General features: G+C 47.9%; 1 protein-coding gene across 8 annotated transcripts in view; it reads right to left on the reverse strand.

The window, feature by feature from the left end:
* Positions 1 to 27,781, reverse strand: part of SH3PXD2A (SH3 and PX domains 2A) — a 252,617-nt gene that overhangs the window by 69,666 nt on the left and 155,170 nt on the right. For 3 of the 8 annotated variants that reach the window (XM_080597790.1, XM_080597789.1, XM_080597792.1), the window contains one exon: positions 5,374 to 5,505. The exons of 1 other annotated variant lie outside the window; for it this stretch is intronic. In XM_080597790.1, coding sequence (XP_080453916.1) covers positions 5,374 to 5,505 — 132 coding nt within the window. Of the gene's footprint in view, positions 1 to 5,373; positions 5,506 to 5,818; positions 6,467 to 9,367; positions 9,619 to 27,781 lie in introns of those variants that run through there. 4 more of the 8 variants (XM_080597795.1, XM_080597796.1, XM_080597793.1 and 1 more) reach the window with 4 other exon arrangements.

Consider the following 27,781-nt stretch of genomic DNA (forward strand, 5'->3'; position numbering starts at 1 on the left):
CTCAGATCAAACAGCAGGTCAGGGCTAGATGTACAAACAGAAATCAAGTCCTGAGTCACATCTGCTGGACCATGCTCTCTTGAAACGCCCTGTAAGAAAAAAAACAAAACAGCTTTCCAGGGAAAGCCAGCACGCACAATTGCACCTGAAATAAAGCATGATGTTGGCAATTAGGCATACTGTGTGTGGTAACACATCCAAGCAGTGGATGCACAGCTATTGATATTTCATAAGTAAACAAGGTAATGGCATTTGCAATTTGGTGTAGAGCTGTACCCGCGCTTGAAGCCTAGGAAACTGCTAGCTTATCACTTATCTGTTAGAATAAACAGAATTGCACTGAGTTTTGGCCAACTTGCAAGGTAACACAGATTTGCTACCGTTGCACATGGTGACATGCTTCCCCAAGTACTAAAGAGGGAGCACGCAGATGGTAACATCCTAGAGAGAGGGGGAAGGCAGCAGAAAGCAGATGTGAGACAGGAACAATCATCTTCACAGAATTAAAACAACACACACCCTAAAGAAAGAGACTGAAAAATAATGCTAATTGTGAAAGCAAGAAGGGCAGAGAGGAAAGGTTGATCCATAAGATGTAAAAACAAAGCTAAAAACATGTTTCTGTTTCTATTTGGATGACTTTAAAGATGTATCTTTAGCCAAGATACAGAATTTCATCATGAAAGTAATCCTGGCTTTACTTGGTACCAAATGAGACCAGTTACTAAACCCCAGAAAGCAACACCTCTGAATAAAGGGTGCAGTGCTCCCCATGCGTAGGATAAAGTCTAGCTGAAAGCCCTCAAACTAATAAAATGGAGCTGGCAATCAGGAAGCCAGCACGCCCCCAGGAACCGGTCACAAGAGAGCTGTGGCCTCTCTCCATCCCCTTCCCCAGTCACCACTGCAGCCAGTGAGTGGCACAAGCGAAACCACAGGGTAACACAACACATTCCCAGGTGGGCACTAACCTCCTAACACTGGGGACAACCAGGAAGTCACAGAACACCCTAACAAGCAGAGACCTTCCCTATGGGGACACTATAGTGCTGTGCCCCATGTCCCAGCACGAAACAGGACGAGCAGGCCTCCCTTCTCACAGATCCCTCTGGGTCCCGAGAACCTTACACTAGCTCTAATAGCTTTGTTTTAAGCATTGTGTGTGATATAATATCGGAAATCGGTTTGCAGTTGTGTAATTGCAAAAGAAATGCCTACGGCCCTGCTCAGCCCTGCGGAAAACACCACCCCTCGATTCCCCCACCACAGAGGCAGCTCGCGGGGGCTGTGAGGGAAGAGCAACAGCGGAGGCCGAGGTGCTCGGGAGCGTGCTGATACTTCCCCGTCCGTCAGGTTTTCCATTGCAAACACTGCTGCCACAGTTCATAACTTGACCGTTTCAAGCCACATCCATGCAAAACTTGGCAGAGAAGGAGTTGCTCGGGCCCAGTCCCTCCCCCTTCTACCTTAAAGAAATCTGCTTTGGATTCCTGCTTTAAAGTCACATTTCAACACTGCAGCACAAACACGTATCTTCAAATCATTCCACAAGGCTTTTTCAGTTCAGGTTTTAGAGAAGCAGATTTGCTGGACAGACGAGACTCAAGCCAGCTATTCACATTATTCTTCTGAAACTGCTCGGAGATGTTTAGATAGCATTGGCCAGTGCAGGTTGCCTACACAGTGCGTTTAAACAAATGAGTCGTTTCAGGCAGAAACAGACCCCGTAACTGCAGCCTGTTCCCGGATGCTATCTGGAAAGAATGTAAACGTCCATTTTTCTCTTGATGGATTTGTGACCATTGCTATATGTAGTTTTTCTCTCCTCAGCTGAGGGGAGAAAGAAAGAAAGAAAGATCCCTCAGACACATCAGGCATCGTGTGGGCCTTCCACTTGTATAACCAGAATACAGAGGAAGGTCTGAAGGACAACTTCTGTTGAGTCAAAGTAGGTATTTACTGCAAAAGCCTATTTTAAAAGGCTGAGAGCTGGTACATTACCGAATCATTTGTTCTGAAGTACAGAAATCCTACAGACTTCTTCCAGTCCAGTGAGATTTGCTTCCACAGCAACTGCAGCAACAGTCAGGTTACAGTGACCCATGGTCTCCACAACCAAGATGAAAGGTTTCAGAATTTATTTACCGCACATGTTACACTGACCTTGCTTTTAAAGACGTAATACTGAACAGAAGTTTCAACTTCAAATGATGTCCAAGTCATAACTCTCACCGGCTCAATAATGAAGACACCCTTATACAATTCTGCTTCAGTGACAGAGAAAAGTATGAGGCAAGGCCCTACCAAATAGGTTTGCACATGTCCAACTGCAACATGCCTCAAACCCCACCACTTACGTGGCAAAAACAACACTAAATAGTACTGTGCAGTAAATGCAACACACCTAAGATGAAGTTAACCTATCTGATAATAACTAAGTAAGACTTCAATAAATCAAACACTAGAAGGTTTTCATTCCTCTCTATTTCTGCCCTGTACACTGGCCTCTGAAAGCACCGAGTGCTTCCTTCTGGGGGTACACAATTTGGATGCACACAGAGGAGATGGTAACTAGCTCATGCCCTGGAAACACTGAGAAGAAAACATCCAGTAGGACATGAAACAGGCACCATTGCTTGGAAACAACTTTCGAACTTCCCTGTATGAGGGCCATCTGGCCAGTAAAGCCAAGGTGTTTCTTCCCTACAAAGCCATGCAACTCCCACTCTGGGAAACAAAAGAACCATTAAAGCGTCCCTAGGCATCGACATGCAACCCTATTCAGGCAAGGCTTTTAAAAATCGAGCAGTCAGCTGTGCCTTTTCCTATTTAGCTTTCCCAAGGTACAGTTAAAATAAAAAGGAACCAAACCAGACATATGCTATGTTATATGCAGGTATACATACAGGGATGCTTGTGACATTGGCCCAGCAGAACAAACACCACATTCAAAGCACACTGTCCAGTCCAACAGGACTTCAGCCATGCAGCTAACAAGCTATCTAGTCATAATTCCCTCCTGTCCTGACTGACTGTACATGGCAGAGGTTCATTGCAGAAACCGTCCCTGCTGCAGTGACATCCTTAACACCTTACTTCATCGCTGCTTGCCAAAATCAGGAGGAGAAAGCCCATTTTATACAATTACAGCTGTAGTTTCACACTGATCAATATAATTGTACAGCAAGATGAATTGCCACACACGTATAGTACAATAACGTTATTTTCTTAAGTGAATTCCCGTATTCTTGGAACTCATATCTTCTAGACACGCTTGCCTACACTAAACAGATACCCAAATTCAAACAATAAGTTACAAGTTTAAAAAGCTTAGACTTGAAAAAACTTTAGCTAGTTCCATTACATGTCATTCACAGCTTCAGCTGAAGAGACAAGAATTCAAAGCATTGAAGTCATTCCTGTGGTATCCCTAACCTAGGGGAGAGTTAGAGTGTATGTTTAGAGTACTGTTCTTGGAAAAAGTAAAACACGGTTTCCTTGCCAGAACGGTTTAGAGAAGCATCCAAAGCAAGTGATGCTTGATGTACATCACCAATTGGTGACGTTTTTTCTTAAGGGCAGAACCATAACATGGAAGTCAGTGCTTCATATTCCCTCTTCTTGTTTGCATGGAGATTAAGAGATCTAGCTGCTAAGCGTCAGAATATGGTCTCAAGGACTGTAATCCAAATTCAAGGACGTTTCCTTAGAAGAGGCACATTTCTGGACCACCACTTACATTCAAACCCTTCTGTATCTCCACATGTCATGTGGTTCAATACAATATGCTGTGAAGTGCGCAAGGCAGAGAGGCCACATTAAAAGAAAACACAAGGGAGCTGTAATTTGAAATTCAGACACTTCTTGCATTATTTAACAACCCAATTCCCTTGGCTCCATAAGCCATTACCAAAGCCAGGGATATCGTGGATATGAATATAAGTCACCACAATAACCAGGCTTGTTCTGACAGCAGTAACACCCATTATTGACAATGGGGAGCCCTCAGGCTTGGAAGGAAGGCAGCTTGTCCACTAGTCCACAAGGAATTGAGATATGTCCCCTTCCCCCCCGCCCCTTTCAATCACAGGGATAGCTTTAAAGCAGGGCAGATGAGCATTCTGGCTTCTACTGGTTTTGCAAGCAATACAATCAATACCCAGAAGACAAGCATTTCTGTTCCTGCTAGCCAGTGCATTTCCACACACTCTCCTTTTGGACACCAAACCAAGTCACCGGCCAGCAACTGCCTGCATCACTGAGCCAAGCAAGCATTAGGCTTTCATACAGCAGAGAAATCACCACTTCAGTAAAAGAAAAAAAAAAGTATAAATACAACGCGTGGTCATCGTTGTGGATAACCTGACTCAGAGCTCTGGGAAACGGACTTGAGCTGGGACCAGGGCGTCCTGGTTCCCCCGCCAGCGCGCTCCAGAGCCAGCCGGCCATGGAGCTACACACCACGAGCCTTTGCTCGAGTGGCTCCAAATGCCAGCAGCTCCTCTGGATGAGGACACACAAGTCACGAGTGGGCTGGAAAACAGTCCTGGACAACTGCTCTGGATTAATACACAAGGAGTGCTGGAGGGTGGAGGGGGAGCCGCTGAAGACAGGCAGTTATTTAAACCAGCTGCTAACCCGCTCCAGCCACTCACATGTACACAGCCTCATGCATTTGTTCGGGCAGACTCAAAGCCAGCAGGCATCCAAGAGTTAAAATACACAAAGGACATCTATACCAACACTTGCCAAAAATCTCATTTTCCAAGTGCAAGCTGGTTATTCAGTGGATGGCAGGAGGGATTTCATCTCACTTTTACATGACAGGCTCTGCCTCCTCGCCTCAAAATTCCCCAATTAACACTTCTGCAAGAAGTTTTGAAGCCATGCATGGCCACGTATTTGTCTACGCACATTCTCTCCCCTCCCTACTGAGCTCTGGGCCACGGGCTACGCTGTCAAGCCAAGTTTCATCCTAAGCAGTTTTTAAATGCTCATCCTATAAATCCTCCAAAAAGGGAGTTAGTAATGGAAATGCTGACAGAGACTTGAAGAGACAGCATGGCAACTATATCATCTACTATACATCAGCTTCATTAACCGCAGATCCTTCTCTCCCTCACCTTCGTTTTCCATTAGTGTACTTTGGCTAATTAACGCACAAAACCTATGAAACATTCTTACAGTAGAAGGCAACATTTGGCCTCCAGCCCAAATCAACATCGAGAAACTTCAACATCCTCAGCCAGACATAGTAACTGTACCAGACGGAGCTAATGTACGGCTACAAGTCGTGATGAAGAAACTGAAAGGAGAGGAACACATGCAAAAATCTGACCACTGAAAGAAGGAAAAGCAGCAAACTTGTCTTACCACTTTCATTTTTCTCTATGACATCCACGACCTCTCCAGCCTGGAGGCTGATCTCAGAGTTCTCCTGCTTCTCATAGTTGGACACCACCACATATTGCTCCAGGATCATGGGTTCAGAGCTAGCATCAGCACCTGGGGAAGGGAAAAAGCAAGCCGTAAGCCAGCTTCCAGCCATGGCTCCTCGAGAGCGACCTCCGTCCATCCGATTCACGACAGGCCAAGTTGTCACCAGAGCCAAGCAAATCAGCAAACAACCTTGGCTCGCAGCATATCCCCAAATGGCTGGCCATATAGAAATAGCCTCCTCTGGCCCACAACCCAGCAGCACAGAGGGACATTGGAGAGAAGAAGAAGAAAAAGGGGAAGAAAAAAAATTTTTTTTGAAGAGGAGCTGAAAATACAGTGAATTAGTTGCAAAGTTTCATGATGGATTCTGAAAATAAACCTCTTCCCAACATGGTTTCCACAATCCTTGCTCCCATTCAGAGAGAAAAATCCTGGGCAGAAGCAGCATAAATCCACAGCTGAGCCATCCCCCCAGTAAACCAAAAGAAAAAACAGCTCTCCCCTTGGCGTCTCAGCTCCTTCTCCACTCTAAAGGCTTGAGCTGAAAGTCAAGAGGGGGCTGTAGATGCCAATCATATTCGTCTGCACTGCAGCCCTTAAATAGAAACACATGAGCGGGATTGAAAGAGAGGGAGGTGGGGTGGAGGGAGAGAGGGAGGGCGGGGAAGACTGTTTACTTGAAACAGAAGAAGAAAAAAAGTTATAGCGCCAGATTCTTGCTAAAACACGGCCACCCCCCGCCTGCCCCCCGCCAGCGCCGCAGTTCCGCATTCCCTGCTGCAGAAACAGCCCCTGCGCGGGGCTGAGCGCGGCGTCCCGGCTGTCCCGCTTCCCTCGCCGTCGCCCTTCGGTGCCTTTTTGGAGCTCTTTGAGCCACTCTTGCCAATTGTTCAGTTTTGTTTCATACCGAAGGCTTTTGGCTGTCCGAGCCGTTTATGAATGAGTGTCAGCTCTCATGCAAACAGGGATGAAAAAAGGCACGAAATAACCGTTCTGCTCCCTTCCCCCACAGTCCTCGGGTTCTTCTTGGGTGGGTTTTCTGTTTGTTTACTTATTTTTGATTTTTCCACCCCCAAATGGAAATCGTGCATTCTGGGGAGGAGCCGCGAGGTGGGCACAGAGGGAGATGGTCGCGCAGTGCTGCTCACCGTGTACAGTGCACCTCGGCTCTGATGCAACACACACAGCGCGAAAGGGACGCCTGCACCTCCAGCACAGGCAAGGACAGGCTGCCTGCTTCCGCCTGGAAACTGCCTCTCAAAGTCCTGAAAATCTTTAGGACATCAGGGTTTATTAATTCGCCCTTAAACTCTTTCATGTCCTGCAAAGTGTCCGACCAGAACAAAAAGCACCTACCATTTCTGCACTAAGAGCCCCCAGCCACATGCCTTCCTGCAAAATTATTTTACAGGTTTCCTGAATTGCAGCATTGTCTATTAAGGCAGAGCAGCTTGGGCCAACAGTGTATTATACATTTTACATAGTAAGAGGCAGTTCCTGTCTCTCTAGATTAAGACGCAGATGGAAAGGGGAGACAGAAGCAGATGTATGGCTTTCTGAGAGTCCCATTTCACGTGACGGGGGCAGAGCCAGGAGCAGGCTCCAGATCTCCTGAATCTCTGAAGACAAATTAGCTCCAAGAGACAGGAAGGAAGCAGCATGGTTTGAAGCTGTCCACCGGACAAGTCAGGGGATTAAAAGCCAAGCACAGGATGCTCAGCGCTGCATTTCCAAAAGCTGCACGGTCAGATGTGTTCAGGCTGAAGATGCAAAGTGATTCTGCAGGCAAATAATTAGCATCCCTGCCAACAGAGAGGTAAAGAGTGCATCAGCCATTAGAACAGCATCCTGTGAAATGAAGATCCTTAAACAAAAAGTAATTAATTCAACATTTTCCTGTAAGGAAGCACTATAACAATGCCTCCCTTTGGACCAGTCTTAAGAAGTCCAGAAAATTAGACAGCTTCCTTGCTCCCTAAGCGTGCCTCTGACTCTTCTCATGTTCCATAGGTTAATTTTCTTTAAAGAGGAGTCATCTCCTCTAGAAGCTTGTGTTTAAGAGATTTAGCTCTTCTGTGGATGGCTGAACCACAGCCAGTAGCAAGAATAGGGGGGAAAAGACCACAACAAAGAACTGGCAACCTTAAGATTTATAATAAAAATTTTCACCATAGATGTTCATTCTAAATAAGTATAGTTTCTTTTCACAATCAACCAACTTAACTCGATTGTTCTCGTTTAAAACAGTGCTAATTCAGGTATCTGGAGTGCAATGTGATGCCTTCCCCCATTTCACGCTGCTTCCCAGACAGCCTAGAATGGGGCAACAGCAGCATCTTCCTTCAACCTATATAAGCAAGTAGCACCTACAACCCCTACTTCATTTTTTTTTTCCTGAGATAAATACCAGTTCTCTAACCAAAACCAAAAGTCATCATGGCAATATGTCTGTGCATCAGCAAAGAATTCAGTGTGTATGGAAAGGCAAAGGAGAGACTGAACAGTTGCAGCGGGAGAAAGGGACATGCAGGAAGCTACTTAGTAAGTAGTCACTCCACATCTTCTCTCTGCTCTAATATCCTAGAGGCTTCTCAGGAATAGGATAAGGAAAAAAACACCACACAGCACTGGCTTGGTGTTCATGAGGTGCGTGCATCCCTGCTGGGAGCAAAGAGAGGACAAGGCTCAAGCACAGGCTGGCGAACACCCCGCCACCAGCCACCCATGCTGGCCCAGGGACCACGAGCCAGGAGAGCGCCATGGCCAGCAAACCCGGAGAAGCAGCATTTCCCATCCACTTCCACAGCTCCAAAAATAAAATAGGAAAAAAATGCAAGATGTATTATACCTGCATTCATATATCTGAAACTCAGCAGGACTTTACAATGTTGTTTACCCTGTCCTGCCTTGGATGAGGTATTCCCTGCAGGAGGACTTTTGTCACTACAGTGGCTTGTACAACACATAGTTAGGAGAACATTTTAATAGAAGCTTGTTTAAGTGTTACAGGGCTCCTATTAAGAGAAAAAAAATAGGGTGATAAATTCTTTGGTCTAGGAAGTAACCAAGGTCAAATAAACCTGTTCACTTATACCTACAGCAGATCATACCCTTCTTTTTTGGGGGTGGGACATGTCAGAGTGTCCCTGTAGTTCCCAGGGTGATGCTGTCCCAGGATTAGGCACAGCTCTATGGGGAGGACTTCACTAACAGCAAAGGAGGGAAGAAGGGAGGGAAGAGAATAGAAAAGCAAACAGCTTCTCCCAGTAATTAGAAGCCTTAAATGTTTTCTAGGTAGGCTGGTTTAGGCTGTTACTACATTCCTTCCAGACACAGCCAGCAGGGTAAGAACTTCAGCCCTCCTCAACTCCATCCCCGGGGCGCACCTTTAGAGAAGCGACTTCTTGGTGACCCTCAGGATCCCCACCACATCGCTGGTCTGCTCTGTCAGACCACAGGCTCCCTCCCCCCCCCGAAGGGGGATGCAAAAGAACAAGGCAGGCAACACTGCAGAGAGCACAGCACCAATTACGCCGGCTGCCGCGGGCGCTTCCGCACCCCTGCCAGTTAGCGGGGCTCTGGTCTGTAGCACAGGACGCGGCACCGCACTGGGCAGCCGCAGCCTGCTCAGCCTGAGCCACGCCGGAGAAGAGCGATGCGGAGCTGCACAGGTTCCCCAGCAAGTTCACATGCACTCTGCAATGCCCCGTGGATATCACAGACCCACTTGTTTTTTTAAAGCTTCTTCAGTCTAGGCAGGAGAAACACAGAGCAAAGGATAAGATAAGGCTGATGTGCCAAGTAAAGCCCCCCCTGCTCATTTCCCCCCCCAAAAGCAGCATTAGTGCTTGGGTTCAGCTCCAACTTGCAAGCCCTCCCCCGAACAGAGCGCACGATAGACCGCTGGCTGAAATAAGAGTTTGCTTGCCTCTCCGTTTATTTTTGCCTCGAGTCCGTTTCCTGGTTAAAGTCTTGAGGATAGCCCTCCTCCTCTCCATAGGGCTCCACTTTACAATCCTCCCGCTCCTCACCTCTGCGATTACCTTCCCGGGACTGGGCAGAAATGTCATCGGAGCTTGTCCGTGCCCCCCCAGAGCTGGTGCTATGAAGTGACCCAGTCGCACCCTGTCCCCCTCACCGGGCAGCGAGGAGGGAGCATCGTTCCTCCTGCGGTACTCAGAGACCAGCAACTACCGTGAAAGCCTCCTAAATAAGAGCACAGAGCGCCTGTTCCAAGCAGCTTCTTCCTCCTCCTCCTCCTGTGTTGCAACAGCTAAAACCTATGATGGTTTTGCAATAGCCAAAAAATTAAAACCACCAACTGGACTCCAAAAATAAAATCATCTGGATATGGAAATCTGAGACTCCTGATCTTTGCCAGAGTACTCTGTTGTTATCAGGCTATAAACATGTCTGCTCGTTTAATCTATACAGCAGACAGGCTTTTATATCGCCCTTTTATGATTATCAATCAAGTGTTTACAGATTCAGACTAAATGACTTCGTACTGGGCCGGTCAGTGGAAGGTTTGAAAAAAGCCAAAACCACAGAAACGGTCAGTAAACGCCATGAGCATGAATCACAGCTGACTAAGCAGCTGGCAGGTAGTCGGGCTTCTCAGCCGCGGGCTGCAGCGGGCACAACTGCTGGGGACACGTGCGGGGTTCGCAGGGGGCACTTGGCAGAAAGCATCCCAGTGTCACGACGTGCAACACAGCACAGTCAGAGCCTCACGCTTTCCGGCACGCAGTGAGGGACAGCTGTGCGAGCTTACATCTAGCGCTGTGATTTCTTGTTAGAGCTGATTCCTCAAGGGTAACCCTTTGCACATCTCGGGAAAACGCCTTTGGAGAAAGAGGAGGGCAAGGAGTGAAGAATAAGAGTGCCCAGGACAGCACCAAGCCTACTTAAAATCCTCAGATCAGACTATCCCCTCACAACAATCACACCCTCAGCTTTAAACACACACATTTTCTTTGCCTAACTAAAGCTTTTACCTCTTTCCTTTCTTATCAGGAGGTCCATGCCTCTGTGGTAAATAAACACGTTATAGCTGCATGTTTTCTTTGAGCCTTCTGCCAATGATCTATCCCAAAGTATTTTAAGATACAGAGCTTGGTTCTGCCTAAAAATTGGGCTAACCATGTACTGCACAGAGGATAAATGCGACTTTACCATGAAAAGCACATGAGATTATACAAGAGCTCAAAGTCTCGGGGTAGACTCAAAAGCAGTTCCCAAACTAACCAGTTCCTGGAGTAAGCAGTGGGATGAGACTAGCGGAGCTTCCCACAAACTTCCTTGGGGACAACACAGATTCAGAGAAAAGTAGATTCTACTCCTACTCAGTTTCTTTATATGTTTGAAGCAATCAGGCCTTCAACTGATCTCCTGAGTACTCCAGCCTGGCCATCCTCAGCCCCCCTTCCCCTTCAAAATCCAGGCTAGAATTGCACGTCAATTATTCATGGTGGTAAAAGGTCACATGTAGCTTGTATCATTAGAAAAGGGGATCCATCTCCATCCTGTCTACCAGACATGAATCCCCCCAGTTCTAGCAACATCCAGTTTTACAGATCAGCAGCTCCTGCTGTAGCAGTTCTGAGCCACGAAGCTTTAGGGGCAGAGACAGAATTTCAGCACCACCTATAATAATGAAAAGAATTCAGTACAAGTCCAGCCCAGTCTCTGGCTCGTAGCAATAAAAGAATAATGGGAAAACCCCTTTTGTCCCATTATAGATGAAAAATAAGTATTTGCAAAAGGCTACCAAATGGGTTATTAATACACTGTTATTTCCGTGGCTCCTTTTCTGAGCTCAGCTTGGTAGCTCTTTTACTAAGGACAAAGCAATTCCATGGAGCTTCCTGAAGAGTTCCAGAAGGTGACATTCTGCTATTAGACAAAGGCAGGATTAAGAGCAGAAAGGAATGGGTTCTGACCCGTCCTTTTTAAGTAACTTATAGGACTCCAAGCCAGAGAAGTTTGGCCTGAAACCTCGTCCAACACTCACAGTGTCAGAACATAAGAGTGACACGAGGTTGAGCACCATGCACCCGGTGATGGCAAGTCACTACACAAAACCTCTCACCCTAAGTTAGCAGCCATAATTAACGCACAAGAAGTTTCTCCATAAGTGAGCATCCACGCACGCACCTTCCTCCACTCCACAGCACTTATGAGCTCTGCAAACCTTTCTATGCATGGGGCAATAGGTTCCGCCCAGAGCAGCTAAGCCTCAAGTCTTCCTTATCCTTCTGGCTGCACACGCAGAAACCAGGCACAGATGGCAACTCCATGAGCTTCACCAACTCCCTCCAGGCCCCATGGGCTGCTGCTACCAACAGCTACGGGGATCCCAAGCCAAATGCATGCACAGTCCCCAAGAAGGAAATATGGCCAGCAAAAAACTAATGTTACTCCTGGATTTGTTCCCCAGCATATGGGGTGCGTACTTTTCCCTAGTATTTCTAAGAAGCGAGATCTGGGTAAGCCTTCAAGTGCCTGGGACAAGTGGCAGCCTGAAGGCAGACTGGCTTCCAGCGCCGGAGTACGTGTCCGACGCACAGCTAAAACCAGCAGCAAAACACAGCCCCACGGGGAGCGCATCAGGAACGAGCTTGGCCCACGGTAAATGGCAGGCACTCTCTCAAGTGAGCACACCACTACTGTTTCTTCCTTCTTCACAGCCCTCAGCAGCATTTCCAATAAAATCCTGACAAACGGAGAAATTCAACGCCGACCTTTGCCAATTGGAGCTTGTTAGGATTTTTATTTTTTATTTTTGATCTGCTAGGTTTAAAGAGAGCGCCAAGAAAAATTAGAGGCAGGAGGGTGAAAGGAAAAAAAAAGTTGAGTCCTCTTTCCACTCCTTGGAAAGTTGGCTTTCTGAACAGCAATCCCAACCAACTAGGTTACAGGTAGCAACGGTTAAGAAAACTGAAGTATTTTGCACACAGATCTGTTAAACCATTTGGAGATTTTTCACACAGCTGCTAGACTGGGTCCTCCATCAAGCTGAAGTCACCTATATACTTTGGCATTCACCCTAGTCATGCTCAGCGTGGCAACACGTTCACGTTACTCCACATCCCACCAAGCAAACTAGCCAAGGAATTTAACAGCAGTTGGGGTGCCCCCAACTACCCTACTGGCATGTGGGCTGCAGAGCGGATGGAGAGACACCCACTAGTGTCCCACCACAGCACTCCTCACGACCTGGCTGTATGGCACCCATCTTTTCCCAAAGTAGGAAATGAAACCACTTGTAAGCCCTGGTTGGGGTCTCCACTTTGTGAAGCAGGTTTGTGTCCTAGGTTGGTGCTCCAGCAGCACCCAACTGGCTTCTGTTCGAGTCTCCAACAGCCAGACTAAGACCCAAGTACATACTGTGAGAGCAAAGACCACATTCAAATTGAAGTCTACTCTGTCGATCTGCCACATCACAATACGGCCCATGGTGGGTCTGAACTGAACTGTAGCTCTGCTGGAAACGTGGATTCGTTTGGGTGAGAAACGAAAAAACATCCCGTGAACTGTAACAGCTTAGGGAGCAAGAGACCTGGGCAGTGCAACTTCACAGTGGAACTGTGCATCAACATTTCCCTTTTTGAGCACTGTGCAGTGCAATCAATCACTTATTTGCCCTATCATCATGCATGGGTTTTTGAAGCCAAACTAGCAACATGCATTTAGCTAAAAGCAGTCAAAGGAAACGAAGGAATTTTATCTAATAAGATTTCACCTTCTTTCTCTTCAGAGAGCTTAAAAGCCTTGGTATTTAATTTCTCATGTTATAGATAGCAACATAAAACAGTCCCAAGAGATGCAAGAAAGTCAGAAAACCAACCCCAACTCCCCCAAACCACAACTCGAGGGCTTCTTGTCACTCTTACCAAAGAACACCACCTCTTCTGTCTCCTTCTCAACATGTTGCCCTCCTGCTCAGTCTCGTCCTGTTTCTGTTTGAACTCCCTCATGACCTATTAACCACCAGGCTCCTGTGACCAAATACTTCAGATATTTCTGCACTGTTATGTCCAACTACCACCCTGAAATCAGACCTGTTCTGCTCAGACTGAAGAGAACATCCCGCAGGGGGTATTAAACTTCTGTCAAAGATAGCATTTCTGAAATCACAGCAGTATTACTTACTAAAAGCCTCTGACAAGCAAGCACTCATCCATCAAGGATGGTGAGTTTTTGCTTACATGCTTTGAACAGGGCATGAGCTTGGATATTTACTAAATCAGGTGTGGAAAGCAACAGGGGTTTTTCCATCCATCCTTGCCTTAAAACCTATGGGTGGCCTTAACTGACTGGGTGACCAGGCCAGCATCCTTCACAGAGAACTATCATGAGCTACAGACTAAGTTTGAAGAGAATAAAAGAATCTCCTCTGGTATCCCACATCAAGTGACAAATATTTGCAGAGAAATCCACTGATTACTCAGGAGAGAACCTAATTCCTTATACTATAAAGCTTAGCTTTTGCCTTGTATTGGGCTACTTTTCCCCAGGCCTTAACACTTCTCCTACAAGTTCTCTTCCTGATCTCTCCTTTCTGACTCCTTGTGACAAGGAGTTTGATGCCCCATGAAAATTTCGCAAGTTTTGCATCTTCCTCAGTCCCATGTGTTCCATAAAACACCCTTTCTACCTGCTGTGCAAAAGCAAAAGAGCGTTTCAGAACAACAACGAGCATGCTGTCATGTTCATTTCCCTTATCTCAATCCACAAGTTCTCACTTTTGTTCTTCTTCTTCTCTCCCCTGTCCCATGGGGATAGCGAGCAAGCAGCTGTGCAGGTGCTTAGCTGCGGGCCAGGGTCAGCACGCCACAAGAGGGGAAGCTGCTTCAGGTTGTGGGTCTGGAGCTGAACAAGGAAGATGTCACACAGGAAAACTACTATCTAGTGCTAGTGATAGCATCAGGGTGAGACAGGAGTCAGAAAAGTAACGTCCTTGTCATAACTCATGCATCGTAAAAAAAAACAATGCACAGGCAGACAACAGATCCTGGATATTCACCAGGAGAGACCCATAGTCAAGACAACTCCAAAACCACACAATTTAAACAACAGACGTTTCAATAGCATGCAGAACACCAAAACACGAGAAGTTACCTGCAACACTCTTTTTGGGAGTCTCAGACAAACTGGACATCCAAACTTGAAATCCAAGAAAAAGGGCAGCAATGAAAAGAGAAAGTAATTAGAGAAACAAGAGAACAGTCATAGCAGCAAGTTTGAGAGTTGGTTAAAATAGATTGAAAGAAACGTTAAGCTTTTCTTTAGAGTTGCATCGGCATGATGGGTTCTCAGCTAAAGGCCAAGTCACACGAACTACCCAATTAAAACAAAAGTTAGGTGACTTGCAGAACTTATGAGACTGATCTGTAGTGATCCAAATTTGAGATCAGGGAATGAGATATGCTCTGAGCTTATTCCCAAAAGGACAGGAAATGCATACCAAGAGACAGCTTGACTCATTAAGTCTCAGACCTGCAGAAGTACTTAGCTTTGCAGCTGTTAATGATCCCCGTAAGACCAACAGGCAACTCACAGAGATCGAGCTTAGCAAATACATTCACATTTCTACAAGCATTTTGTTACCGTGGCACTGCAGTAAGGAAAGTAACAATAGACAAACAATGTTTCACGGAAAAGAGTACAGAGCTCCAGTGAAGGTATATTCAAAGCACAAATAGAAATACCCTTTTTTAGCCAAAAATACAAGGCAGAAACCTGGTTAAAGACAAAGCTAATACAGTTATTATCAACAAGGTCAAAAGTTCTCCCTCCCCCTCCATGAAATGAGGTGTAAATACTTGACTTGGGTTTCTGGGAATAATCTTCAAATATTAAATACTATTTTTGTTTGAATACACTGGAAGCATGTTTCGGAAGTTAACAGGTTTGCCCTCATTTCAAAATAAGAACCAGTGAACATTCCAGTTCTGAGAGATGAAGGAGCATAAGGAGAGTTGTTACCCCCACATAGCCTGGGAGAAGAGAGAGAGGTGTTCATATAATAGGCTAAGAGCTTCCTGAATATTGACAAGCAACTCCAAAACAATTTTTAAAACCCAGTTGCAATGTGGAACCCAGTTCTGGACCTATCAGGTAGCAACAAGGATGATGTCAGGTACTGGGAGAGAGGGTTGATCTGCACTGGAGGCCGTGTCTACTTGACTTGTTACTGTATTTTGATCTACGCAATATCACCAAGACAGCAAAAAAAAAAGAAAGAAAAGCAATCAGTAAGATATCCCTACTACGTATGTAACTGAGAAATTTCTAGCACAATACGAAGCCTGAGAAACAGCTTTCGAACATTCCCACTGGAAACCCGAGGTCCAAGAAACACTTCGCTGCATTTCCTCAGCACTAAAGGAATGGTGAGGTTTTGAAATTCTTCCTTTATATCAGGCCCACAATTTTAATTGCATTAGAACAAGACTGGAATTCAGATGGATTTGGCCTTGTGCTTTTCAGTAAGTTCTCTACAGCGGCCACTGGAAAAAGAAACTGAGAACTTCCAAGCATCTAGTCCCCAAAGCCACGCACTGCACTGTCACATACAGCACAGAATACACCACGATAAGTTGCAATGATTTGCTTTGGGTTGCTGTTAAAAGAGGGCTCTGCATTGGTAGAGTGCAATAGGAAATCATTTGGCAGGGTAACCGTGCTTCAGCTTACAGAGGGAATATACAGCATGTTTCTATTACAGGCTTGGGGCACAAACGGGAAAGGGTGTGAAGGAGTCGTTGTCAGCAACTTGTCTATTAGCTTTTTAATACACTTCCACTGCCTTCAGGAAGAGGATTATGAACGTCAGTCAGCTGTCAGATCTTTTTCCAGACAGAAGAACCTGAATATGGCAGCAATAAATGAGGAAGATGTAGAAACAAGCAGGAAGATTTTGGTTTGGCCCAGTCCAAGCTGGCAGCAAGAGGCTGAGACAACCAACGATTAAGAAGAGAGGGAATAAGCTGTGCTTCAGACAAGCTTGGGGCTCCCCTGGATGTGCCTGCCCAAGAAGGGAAGGAGGAAGCTCAGCCCCAGATCTACAGCAGCCTCTCCGACAAACACCCCGTGACATCTCACAACTGAGGGGGGAACCACGCTCACCATAAAGGGGGAAGGCAAACAGTTCCTAGCTTTTAAACAACACATTTTTCTCTCCTTGTCAGAGTCATTGATCTGCCTAACTCAGAATAAAAATGCAACCTAAATAGTAGCTGGTAAACAGCCCCACAGGTCCCGAATGCAGGCTCCCCAGCATCTAGACAGCAGCAGCAGCACTTCCCGGCTGCCCCAGCCTGACAGCAGCGAGATGTAGATGAGGTTGCTTCTGAAGCAGAAGACAGCTAGCATATTTCAGCTGCTCCTGCACATCTGCTTAGCATTAAACTTCCTTCTTGGGGATTTTTTTTTTTTTATTCCAAGACGTTTAAGCTCTAATTGCTACCAGCTTCTAAGAGTTCCCCCTACAAATAATAAAAATATCAGACATTAGTGATGGATTCCACTCCGCAAAGAGCTCAAACGGAGGGCTGTGGAGGAATCCAGGGTACGGGGAGGAGGTCAAGGGCCCCAGAAGCACGCTGTGCCCATGCCAACAAAACACAAGTTTTCAACGGTCCTGGGTTTCCCCTTCAGGACAGAGTTTTACTGGAATTCTGCACAGGGCTTGGAGCCGCTTTGCAATGGGATTGGTAACGGTAAACGAACAAACCCTCGCTTCCTGCCTCTCCTCTCCCCCTCCGCTGCACGGCCAAGCGCCGGCTGGTCTCAGATGACTTGGAGCGGGGGGGATCTCAGTATTTGGAAGGGAAATTAAAGCTGCCTGCTCAAAGCAAGCCACTCCTAAGGCAACGGCATCCTGACTCTGCTCCTAACGCCAACCCCCCCGGTCCTCGCTGCCGGCTTCAGCTGGAGCCAGAACAAACCCCTCTGATCAGAATTATTTTTAAAAGCTCCAAAGAAACGCAGGTCCATAAATTACAGCGAAGCCACGGAGCCAAGGCAGTTGTGCAGAGCGCTGAGGAGGCTCCCTTCAGAGCCACATCGCCCAGAAATAGCCGCGGAGCAGGCGCGTTGCTGGAGCCTGTCCCGCCAGAGCTGCTGCGAGGGAGGTGGGGGGGACCCGAGGATGGGCCAGCCCGAGTCCTCAGGTGGGGAAGGGAAGGAAGGAAGGAATTAGAGGGACAAAGGCTTTGAAGGCTTAATTAAGCCAGTTGTCATGGTGAACTAAAACACATGAAACATGATTTTATTTAGATTTCACCAGAAGCTTTTCTGCCGCCACTAAGAGCCATTCGTTTGCCGCTCCTCCCACTGCTGGCAAGAGAAGAGGCGCCAGACTGCTGGGGACTAATGCTTTACACTCCGATACAGCCCCACTCATCTCATTTGAGTAGCAGACTGTTTGTCTTGTATGCAGCTAGAGCAGAGAAAGCTTCAGGGAAAACGCCTGAAAACGTCTAGAGTTGAATGCATGAGCGCAATGCTACCACAGCCACATTCACGATCCACTCCAGCCCTGCACATCCAGCCAGGTCCCGGCCCAGCAGGTGCAAAGCAGCTCCTCATCCCCAGCCCTCCCAGCAGCAGCTCCTGCTACAGCTTCCCTTTTGTCAATAACATTGTTAAAACGCTCAGTTCAGTGCTGACTACAGCAGCCATTATTTAATGCCGCTAAATAGGCTAGAAGCAATACACATCTAAAGATTCACAGGTTGCATATTGCTGGGTTTGTCACGTTTGGTTTTGGGTTTTGTTTTAAAAAACTAGTACCTGTATAGCTGTCTAGATTAAGCTATGTATTGCCCAGCAATGCTGCTGGGGTAATTCCCAGAGGTGAACTGGATCATCCTGGTCCCGAGTCTCAGCATGGTTTTACTTCTGGCCACATGGCCCTTGCCCCAAGTTATTGCTGTGCACAGCTGAGAAGCTAACCTGGGCCAGAGACATTCCTCACAAGGGGACTGGATGGGACTATCTTTCTCAGGACTGTAAAAGAAGTTTAATTATACAGACATGACCTTTCTACGGAAGCTGCCTTCCACACAGATAACAGCAATAGGAACATTTAACTAACAGACTCTTTTGTTCTCTTCATGCCCCACTTCAAACATCACCTGGGAATCCTGAAGTCTCCATAAAGCTGTGCAGATACAGGGTACAGCAAAAAATACTGAGAAAAGGAGTATAAGAACAGGTGGCCACTCTGCAGAGGTGCTGATATCTGAAAGGGGCTGCCCTTCTCCAACAGGGATCAGCTCTGTAGGGCATTAGTCCTCTCCATAATCAAACACTACTGGCTCAGATAGCCAAGGGCTGCAGTGGTGAGTGCAGCTTAGCTTTTTGCAGATTCATTTCCCAGCCATTCACCCTTCCTAACTTACCAGAAGAGTGAAAATAGTAAGCAATATAATTTTAGAGTGAACTGAAACTATATTGACTTCCTGGGAAGTCAAATCGGTGCTCCACTCCAGAGAACTTACTGGTGGTCCAGTGATTTCTCAGGCTGGAGCTGGGGGAGGTAAATGCTTTTTCTCCTCCATCATCATTAAAGGCATTAAGAGACGAACGGGGGTGTTCTCATCCCATCAGCGGTATTTGATAAATCAGCAAGAAAAAGTTGGAGTGGGATGGTTTTTAGAAGCTGTCCAATTCTTAGAAAAGGCTAGAGTCTTGTTCACTGTAATGTTCCTCGCCTAGGGCATAACTGAAAATAGAAGCTAAGCCTTTATTTCGATCCTGGTTTCAGAGGTCAAGCATGCCAAGGTGCTGGTATTAATGAAGTGCCAGTTATTGCCCTAGGTGCTCAGGTAGGTCACTGGACTGCCCAGAACAGGTCAGCCCCAACTCATCACTTCCTTTCTCTCCTCTCAAGCAGAGACAATCTCCTCCTTCCTGCAAGGCAAGGCTGGCCATCTCCACCCCAGGAGCAGGAAGCTCAGTGAAGATCCCCAGAACTGTGGGGCATGTTCCTGCTCCCGTCCACAGTCAGAGCACCATGCTCGGTGTTTTCCCCATACACCTGTGAGCCACCTCCGAAGCCTTCCCCTGTCAGCTGACTGTTGGATTTTTCTCTTCCAGCCTCTTCACCTCCAGCTGGGGCTTGACTGGTTAAATGAGAAGGTAAGGAGATATGACAGAGCTAGACCAGGGAGGGGGACAAAATACTGGGTGGTACTAACCTGAGGAACAGAAGTACCTGCTTCTGGCAGTTATTCTGTATCAGAGTCTACCTGTAGCTCTACAACAAGGGTATAGAGCAAATTGCAAAGAAAAAAAAGCAGATGAGCCTCAGCCTGAATGAGAACCATTTTCACACATCCCTGGCTCACACAATTAACTCATTCAATTAGGCAGAAAACAACAGAGAGCAGGAGAAACAGGAGGATGGCACAGAAAGGCTGTGAGTGTTTTGGTTGATTGCTTAAATCCCTACTGCCCAAGGCATCCTGTTTAACTGTGCCATTGATGTTTCTCTCCCCAGGCCCCAGAGGGACCCAAAACAAAACCAACATTTGTGCCCAGTGCCTGACCCAGGATGGGCCCGCTAACCACCCCGGCCCTCCCCACAGCTGCCTAAATAAGCTTCCCTTGTTCTTAGGTCTGTGGGACATTGGTGTGGCACGTTTAAAGCAAGTGCTTTAGGATAGCCTTTGAAGGAGTACAGAAATTTGTTCAAGCCTGTTTGTTTTTTTTTTTTTCCCCAAACGGAGACTTTGTGTGTTTTAAAGCCTCTCATCTTTGCAGAGATGTCTCCTCTCCCACACACCTAAGGCAGAACAACATCACCTCCACTCCACACGCCATCTGCTCGACAGGCAGTACCTTAAAGAGCTACATCTTGGCAAATATTTGACTGGTTGATAATCCTCAGCGTTTTCCAATATGCAAATCCAGCTAAAGCGCAGGAGTAAGAGGATTTGACAGCAGGCATTAAATAAAACCTTTAATTTTAGTCCTATTCACTGGGTTCAGCGTCCTGACAAGCAGCCTGTGCAGGGCTCAGAGGGGCCGTGTGTGCAGGGTGGGAGCAGAGGGGCTGATCCCGGGCAGCTCCATCCCCTCCTGGGCAGGAGCGGCCGCCCCGGAGCCGCCGGGGCTCCTCGCCTCCCCGGCACCACGCTGCACACCAATCTCAGCCCACTTCCACTTGCCACGTAAGCAGGGCTGCCTGGAGTACGCCGGACCCACACACGCTGCTTGGAAAATGCTCGCATCTGGCTTTCACGTGACTCGAGCGTGCCTCAGAAATCCATCATCTGGATAACTCGCTCCTGCCGGGGAGAAACCCGCAGCTGAGAAGCCCTTGCCTGAGTCGGGATGGAGCTGCAGGGCGAGAGGACAGCATGCGAAACACACAGCACAGCTCCCCGCTTACCCGCTGCATGCCAGCGGCTTCACACAGCTTTGTCCTTTACAGGAGGAACAGCTTGGAAAGAAACGGAGTCCCAATTTTCTACTCTGTTTACTTCTGCAAAAGCCCATCCTAATCCCATTTGCGAGCCTAGAAGTACACAGGGCTGTTTAGGTCTTGTTCTGGCAGCCATCGTTCACGTTAACTCTTTCCACATGGCAGAGGAGGACTGCTTCCCACATGACTGCTATGGTCCCTGCACATACAGCCTTGTAGAAGTTCCCAGATTTGCTGGAAAGCGCCTAGAATATCTGAACACCAGTCCACACCTACAGCTGTACAAACTGAAAGCATCACTCATCTGAGGGGGATAAAAAAAGAGCCCTTGACACTGCCAAGGAGGAGGGCAGAGAGTCCCCAGCCATTGCACTTGGAAAGTCACAGGTACGTAGGAATGCTAGGAGTCGTGCATGGCTCAAACACTCGAAAAGGAAAAAAAAAAAAAAAAAAAAAGAGCCAGAATCAAATCCCCTCTGCAAGAAGTCCCACTGCCAAGCGCAGGGAGCGTAGTGCAGCAGCAGCATGTCCAGGCAGCCTGGTTTAACCAGCAGCAGGCTGAGCTGGCCCATTGATGCTTACGTGATAACTCCCGCTGAGCACCTAGAAGTAATGTTTTCAGCCATCTCTGATTAGAGGAGCCACTCCAGCCAGGTCAGACTGGTGAGGGTTTCGTCTGTCTCATGGCCGGACACAGGCTAACCCAAATGTGATGGTGAAGAATCATGCATTGAGCTTCAGGCCCTTAGGGAACACTATTTGAGGGCTGAGTGCTCTCAATAGCCTAAGGCCACGCACCCTGCCACCCAGGTTTCCTTCTCAAGAGAGATTCAAGTTTCAGGTGCTCAGCAGCCTGAGGCTGTTATCCAAAACCCCCAGGTGAAAGCTCTGCTCCTCCCAGGCAGCCAGGCCCCGCCGGTGCCACGCACAGATTCCTGCAGAGCTCTGAGGACCATCACTGTGCACTCCAGCCCCTAAGTGCATTTCTCACCTGCCTTATCTAACACACCAAAACGAAAGCCTGATACCACAGCTCTCTGTGTGCAGGAGAGGAAAAACCCACGCAAGCAGTGTTAGCACCATCTGCCACTTGACAGACAGAGCAGGAAGGCAGCGCAGGAGCAGATGGAGAATAGAGGACTCCTGAAAACCAGAAGAGCCATCACACCCCTTAAGAGACAAAAGCACTGAGGTGTTCACCAGGGTGCACGCTGTCCTGCTTTCCATCGCCGTGCTCAAGCCACACCTCATTCTTGCAGCCCTTCCCTGCCCACCCGGCCCTCTCCCCCCGACACGGGGCTCTGCGCAGCGTTAGCTCCGAGCTGGGAAGCGCAGGGAGCGCACACACATTCCTTTCTCTAATCCCGCACCCTGTCCCCACACTTCAGCTTAAAAGCCAGGCGGCAAAGCAGAAAGCCCACACAACGCACAAACAACTGTTCTTCTCCTGTCCCGTCTTCCTCCCCCCAGCATATGGGCCACCCAGAAGAGGCCAGCGAGCCCATACATCCAGCAGGCTACACATCTCGTCAGCAGGGAAGCGAAGCAGTGCAGAAAGAATAAACTCTTCTATCTGCTCTTCTCTTCAGTAGCCTCAGGCAGAAGTCCAAAGCGTCTCAGTTTAAACAGCGACGTTAAAAATGTGGTGTGCAAGGAGAATGGCGAGATCGGCTTCCTCCTGCCAGAATCCCACAGGCTGGGCTTGGAGGGTGGACTGGACAGATTTACATCAGGACCAGAGATGCAGAATGGTGTCACACACACCTGCAGATGCTGCAAGGGGATGAAGAGGATGAAGACAGCCTGGCGTAGCCAGAGCTCTTCCTCAGACCCCTCTCGGTGCCGGTGTAGCTGAGCACAGAGCAACAGCCCTGCTTTGACAGAGTGGATGTTGCTTCAGCTACGTGGTAACTCACAGACTTGATTAAAATAAATCAGGAAAGAAAGTGAGCTGCTTGGGGAATTATTACATCAGGCAAGAGCCAGTAAACGGAACGGCAGTTAGAGCTGAGCAAATTCACTAGTAGAGGGATTAATTCTCCATCATGAGGAGAGGGAGCTCTGCCATCAGGAACTGAACCGAGGATGCACATCAGGGTCAAGAACTACTGGCTCCCTCCAGACCCAGGCCCAGGATGTGCAACCCCTGTAACCACATGTTAAATCTTGTTTGGGCCTTGGTTGCTACGCTTCTGCTTACTCTATCTTTTTTTTGTTTTGTTACTAAATCCCTTTATCCTCCTGCTTAAAAAAAAAAGGAAAAAAAAGCACTATGTGAGAATCAAGATGTTCTGCCAGAATCTGCTCTTGTGTTTAAATTCCATGTGGTAATTAGTACATGGAGCCAAGAAGGTTAATTGTAAGTGGGAGAAGAGATCCTGATTTCTGATCAGGAGCACTCCTGTCGGCACATGTTTGTGAAGCTGTGGAGCAGCGGCTGGCAAACGCCCCAGGCCGGCCAGCCTCAGCACCCGGCCCGAGGACACCAGCGAGGCAGCCCCCATCACTGCTCCTGCGCTAATTGCGGACAACACCACGAGGAACATGGCACGCACATGTGATTCATCAGGGCACAAACAAGAGCACGTGCCTCAGTTTGCAGGAATCATGTCGCACCACAGAGTTCTTGCAAGGACTGAGACACCAAGCCCAAGCTATGTGGTTTAAGATGTTCCTGGGGCCTTGCCACGGGCTTGGACAAACTTAGATCCCCATTCACTGCCTTAAAAAACAAAAACAAAACCCTTCTTGGCCAAAGTTCTCCTTTCAGATGGAGCACAGGGAGACAGAATTCCTAGAGAAATGAACAATGAGAGCGGAATGACTCAAACTAACATTTGGGTTGAAAACCACATTTCAGCTTTGTTACTGCTCTCACCTCAGCTCAGGTTCGTTAAGCAATTACCAGCTGCCTGCTTCGTTACTCATGCACTCAACACAGGTAGCCCCAAGACACCTGCTGCAGTTACCAGCCTGACAGAAGAAGATGCGCAGCCTCGCAGTGGGATTCGCCACGTTAGTTAATTGGATTTTTCCAACATCTTCATAAGCTTGCTCTCAGGTTTGACCCCTTTGAAGGCCCATTTAAAAGTTTCAGGCTTCCTCTTGTTGGATGCAGGGGGAAAGGAAGGGCAGGTGGAAACTGAGACATTTAACTGCCAGCTGAATGAGTTAAAGCACGCCCACAGCACACCAAGAGTTGTGTTCACAGCTCTTCTGATACCAGAAGGGCATCGCTCCAGGTGAAATCCTATCAGTACTACAACAGCCTTAAGACAAAGGAAAGGCATGGCTGTGCTTCTCTTGGAGGTACCTTCCCCTCTCCCTCCACTGCAGATATCTCCTAAGTATCATAAAATACCTGCCAAGGCTGGAAGCTCTGCATCCTCTCCTCTCCCCATACCCATGCACAGCTAAACGCCTGCCAGAGAGCTATGAGCTAGCAGGGGACTCCATGTTCACAGCCGTGCCAGCAAGACTTTATCCCTGGGGTCAACTCCTAGATCCTGGGACAGGTAGAAACAGCCCCAGCCATGCAGGTCCAGCTAATGGCTCACACATCTGCAACCCCATTGAATGATTAAGCACAGAAGGGCTAGCACACACCATTCATTTTCTCCATATTACCTCAAAGGAGGCAGTTCAAACTGAAGTTAAGAAAATAAAGCTCATTTATGAAAATAAAAGAAACTTGCAAGACAAGCCATGGAGCTGTAAGCGCAGGCTAGACACGTGGTGTGACAGGACCAAAGAGATTAAGCTCCGAAGTGATGAGCATAGCTCTGCAATAAACCCAGAAAAGAGCCAAGAGTTAAGCCATTCCCCTTTGTAATTATGAAGGAAGTGGAAAAACCTATCCCTGATAACTCAAACAGCAATTAAGGCATCTCCCTAAAGGTGGCACAACACGTGCAAAGCACTCTGCTTGTCCTTCACTCGGAGGCCCTCATTCCAGAATTGCCATAACTCTCTCAACTCCGCTTAATTTCCCCATTGAGGGATAAGGGAGTATTACAGCAACATCTATAAAAATAGAGAATTTGAGAAGTGGCTTCAAACGGACTCTGAAGTTTTTATTTATTCAGCCAGCACAAACATCCTTCCTCATTTTAGGCTGCAGAATGGAAAGGAACCGGAGATTGTCATCTGGGTGCTGCAGCGCTCTGCGAGTCCAAAACGTGGACGTGGGAACCGAGCTGGAGGATGCTTCTCTGTGCTGAGGAAGCCAAGCCTCATCAACATCCTCACCAAAGCACCACTGGCTTGGACCGAGCTGCTAAGCTAATTCTCTAAGTGCTCAATTCCAGGGACTATTTAAACAGCCTTCAGCTGGCAGCCTCCGCCAGAGCCCGGCCAGCTTGATGCAGGCAGGATCTGATCAATTAGAGAAGGGAGACACTGCGGTGCTGGCGGAGCCATAAACCTAAGGTTTATTTCCCCTCAGAAGGGGGACATCCCACCGCACAGCAACAAGGGGCAGGAGAAAGCCACTAAGCAGCGGCTCGAAACCAGCTGCGCCCCAGCAGCAGGCAGGGCAGCGAGAGCGAGCAGGCAGTGGGGTTTTTGTTATGATTTCAGAAGGGGGGGGTCCAGCAGGGCTTTTGCTAGCAGGCACTGAAGGAGTGTGCACAAGAGCTTGGCTGCCTGCATGGGCAGGTGGCAGAAACTGATTCCTTAGCTTTGAGAGCAAATGCGAAACAGCATCTTCTGCCATCTAGTCCCATTGCTAGAAAGGGGAACTCTCAGTAATTGAGCAGCATGAAGACTCAGTATGGAAAAGCCATGGAGCCCATGTCACCTCCGTGTTGCCACCAAATACCACGTCTCAGATGCCTGCTCCAGCATCACGAGCAAGGATCTGACGATAACTTTGGCACAAAGCAAGCAAAGAAAGATTCTCAGCAAGGGAAGAATCATCATACTCTGGGAGTTTGAAACTTGTTCTAGCCAGCAACAGCATAGCATGTATGTGGGGGGATATCTTTGGGGGAGAAACATCCTCCAACTGCTTTTTACAAGCCACATCAGGATTAGCAGATGTCTCAAGGGTTAATTAGTTCACCATGCACAGATGGTAGCTGGTAGGGTTTGGAGAGTGGATTAACCTAATTTGTGGTTTGTAATGTACCATGCAAATATCCATTACCAGACTCCAAGTAATTCTGCTCTTATTTTGATTTGAGGAGAAAAAGTCACAGTGGATGCCTGCACAGAACTAACACCTATTTGGAGTGACAAATGAGCTGCTGCTCCCTTGGTTAACGTGACTGACAAATCAAAGTCTGAAGGGTAATTCCTTCCCTTTTTGCTACAGAGGGTCTGCAGAGAGACCTGGACGAGAGCACTTGTTGCGAGCACGCAGAATACACCCACCATAACCGCTCCTCACAGTTGTACTGAGGCCTCGTCGGCCCTGACAGATGGTTGTAGAGCAACAACTCGATTGACTGGAAATACGAAGGCAGCTTTCCAAAGCAGCTCTGCAGCACGTCAAGCAAAGCCCCAGAAATCCAAGGTAACAGCACACGTGGCACTTTAGGCCACAGCAAGTGCCCATGCCTACGCAGAGCCTCAGCTGCTTCAGCAGAGCTCCAGCTCTCTGAGCTGGCTGCAGGTTAAAGCATTTATAATTAGATCATAGCCCAGCGAAAGGCTGCATGTTTATAGAGCTCTTTGCAGAAGAGGAAGCCTGGCTCAGGGCTGGCACGCAGAGATGCCCCAGATCAGTGCAAGACCCTTCTGTTTAGCTAAGCTAAGGCCACGCTGCTGCGTGTGGTTCAGAAGGCCTCCAAATGTTTACAACCAGTATCAGCTGCAGTGACAAATGTTTCCATAACTCCTGTTCAGCTCTGAACTTCTCCAATTTCCCCCTGCTTTAAGGGCTGAGCACGAGACCAGCTAGAAATGCACTCACTGGCAAGGCAGAGGTCAGCACAGAGGTGACGCTGGCTGTCGGAGGCATTCCCCAAATGTTTCTGCCATCAGCCACGCTCGTGCCCTGCCTGCCATGCTTGAGATGCAGCAGCTGCGAGATTCCTGCTCGACAGCAGGGGATAGCTGTGCTCACGTGCAGGAGTCTCCTCCCAGCTCGTCCGTGGAGGAGGCAAAAGGCGTGTTCTCAGGTCCGATTTGTTCGGAGGCATTTGCACTTAAAAGTGCTGATTTGTCCCATTTAAAGATGGAGTCATGCTTGCACCTACAGAGGGAACTGCATTTCAAAGTTATTTGTTATCTTACAAGGCTCTTTACAACGCAGGCTGGGAAGCTGTGCTTATTTACCCCCTTGCTAGATCAAGTGTCATAAAGCTGCTCTTTGTTAGAGGCTGTAACCACCAACTCCCTTGGCATGTTCCTTGGCTCATTGTGCACGTACTCCCACAACATCCAGCTCCAAGCAGAACCAAGCATTCCCCCGCCACCCTAAATTCAGGCGAGAAGATGGCTGAGAACAGAGTCCCTTTATCCAACTCCCTTTGGTCAGAGAGCTGCTTCACATTCCTGTCGGTACAGCCTAAGTGGAGAAAGAGCATCCCTAAAACCCCACTGCTTCCAAGCAGTGCAAGCAGTCAGCCACCAAGAAGCAGAGAAGAAGTTGTCCCAAAAGGAGCCCCAGCAGCACATAGAGGTGGGAGAGGCGAGGAGGGGGAGCCCAGCCTGAGCTCTGGCCTCCTGGATGGATGAGCGTGTCACTGGGGATGCCTCAGGGCAGGAGGCCAGTGGAGAGCACCAGGCACAGTTGGTGTCTCAGCTCCACAGGCTCAACTTAATCCTTATTCCCCCAGTGTCATGGTAGATCTGTTCCAGCTTCTCTCCAGAGCTGCTGGAATGGAGCAGGAACATTTTCCTCATACTCCCAGAGCAATTTCTCACATCCCTTTGCAAGAGCAATGTTGTAGCTCCTGT

The sequence above is a fragment of the Anser brachyrhynchus genome (genome assembly GCF_964034855.1).
Source record: "Anser brachyrhynchus genome assembly, chromosome: 6".
Taxonomy (NCBI): Eukaryota; Metazoa; Chordata; class Aves; order Anseriformes; family Anatidae; genus Anser; species Anser brachyrhynchus.